At 45.2% G+C, this 1,654-nt stretch overlaps 1 protein-coding gene across 1 annotated transcript; it reads left to right on the top strand.

Moving 5' to 3' along the window:
* Positions 1-1,644, top strand: LOC118732685 (the record flags this gene model as incomplete). The annotated part of the gene is given in 2 exon segments (XM_036461810.1): positions 1-606; positions 1,579-1,644. Coding segments are annotated over 2 exon segments (672 nt in total), but the record flags the coding sequence as incomplete, so codon positions are not given.
* Positions 1,645-1,654: the final 10 nt, after the last annotated feature.

The raw sequence follows: 1,654 nt of genomic DNA, 5'->3' as shown, positions 1-1,654 counted from the left end.
ACAAGAACCTCTCCTGCTTGTGGGATGCGCAAAGCTCGATACACAAGACGCGCCTCTGTCAAGGCAGTTGTATGACAGCCTTGTATCCTTCGGATGTAAGTGAAGATTCTGCCTATGAGCTAATACGCACCTGTCTAGATGATAAGGATGCAGACGAACGTTTGACGTGTGCCGGCGGTAGCGATGCACTTTGTAAGAGCTGTACGGGCAACAAATGTAACACCGACATAATACCAACGGATCGACGCAGCTGTTATCAATGTGAAGGTGATGATTGTGAAGAGCCACAAGTGCAAGTATGTCCATTGTACAAGAGTGACGACCAGTGCTTCATTTGGTATGACGAAACGAACAGCGTCAGTCAAATGGGTTGTCTCAGTTCATTCCGCAACCAAGAATTGGAAACCATTATCAGTACAAAGCGCATTTATTTGTGTGATGGAGAGGCGTGCAATTCGCTAGACGCAGCACCCACACCGCAGACGTGTGCTGTGTGCAACTCGACCGAGGACTTTACGTGCGCCACCAATCCGCAAGAGATTGGCACATTTAATACCTGCTCGCAGTATCCATACACCAGCTGCTATACGAAATTGGTCAGCACAGGTAAGTGAATGAACAGCGACAAAATGTTGAGAAAGTAATCTATGAAAGAAGTTTATGAAAAGCTGCCTTGAATCTCTAAAACATCTTGGCATTCTTAGGCGAATCACTATGCGCATTGGTAATTAAAAAAATAGTGCTGAGGTCATTCCACCTCGTCCCTTTCCAGGCAACTGCGACACACGAGATCAGGTAATATGTGAAGCCTTACTAGGTGTATACCGATTGGACAGTGAACCGCTAAACCAACAACAAGAGTGAGAGCTGTGACTTTGTATGTGTGAGGAGTTTCCCCGACTGCCCCTTGTTGACCTTCGGCCAGAAGAGCCTAGCTATGGCGCAAGACCCGGTTTTCGCCCAGCGCTCGCTGAGAAGACAATAGTGTACCAAAAGTGGTAAATAACACCTCTAGTCGCTGCTTATCCGGTTATAACATTTCAAGGGTACCTTTCCCAGCCAATTCGTCAGCATCAGTTCCCCGTTATGGCGCTATAGCCCGGAACCCTAATAAGCCTAATACAGAAGTACATATTCCGGCACAACTGAAAGAGACATTCCTCAACTAAATTGGCTTGGCTTTCAAATTAAATGCTCATCTACCCAAGTGTCATCGCATACTTGAGCATTGAATCCATTGCTTCCTTACACTACAGCAGCCTGAATTTAGTGTTTATGGTCAGCTCTCGACTGAAGACCCCTCTACCAACCCTGCTGTCCAGTCAGCGTCAGGGACTTTATACTTTCTACTGAATAGGGAATGACACAAAAATTTATCCGTCGAAGTTGTCACACGACATAGTCTGTAATCGAAGCTGCCTCCGCCTATCCAATAGATCTCTAATAATAAAGTTGTCCTTACAGCTTAAAATCGTTTAGGTTAAAAAAAGCTCGAACTATCCTCTCTACCTCTAAATTTACCATTCATGTTTTGACTAAGCCGCAAGATTAATAAAATGTACTTTCATATTCCTACAGATGGTTCCACTACACGCGGCTGTTTATCGGACCTAGATACCACAGACTTTGTCGGCTGTGTGCTGGGTACTGATAC

Source organism: Rhagoletis pomonella, unplaced genomic scaffold (assembly GCF_013731165.1).
Source record: "Rhagoletis pomonella isolate Grant_MI unplaced genomic scaffold, Rhpom_1.0 Rhpom_scaffold_24995, whole genome shotgun sequence".
NCBI classification, from domain to species: domain Eukaryota; kingdom Metazoa; phylum Arthropoda; class Insecta; order Diptera; family Tephritidae; genus Rhagoletis; species Rhagoletis pomonella.
This window is presented reverse-complemented; position numbering and strand designations above follow the sequence as displayed.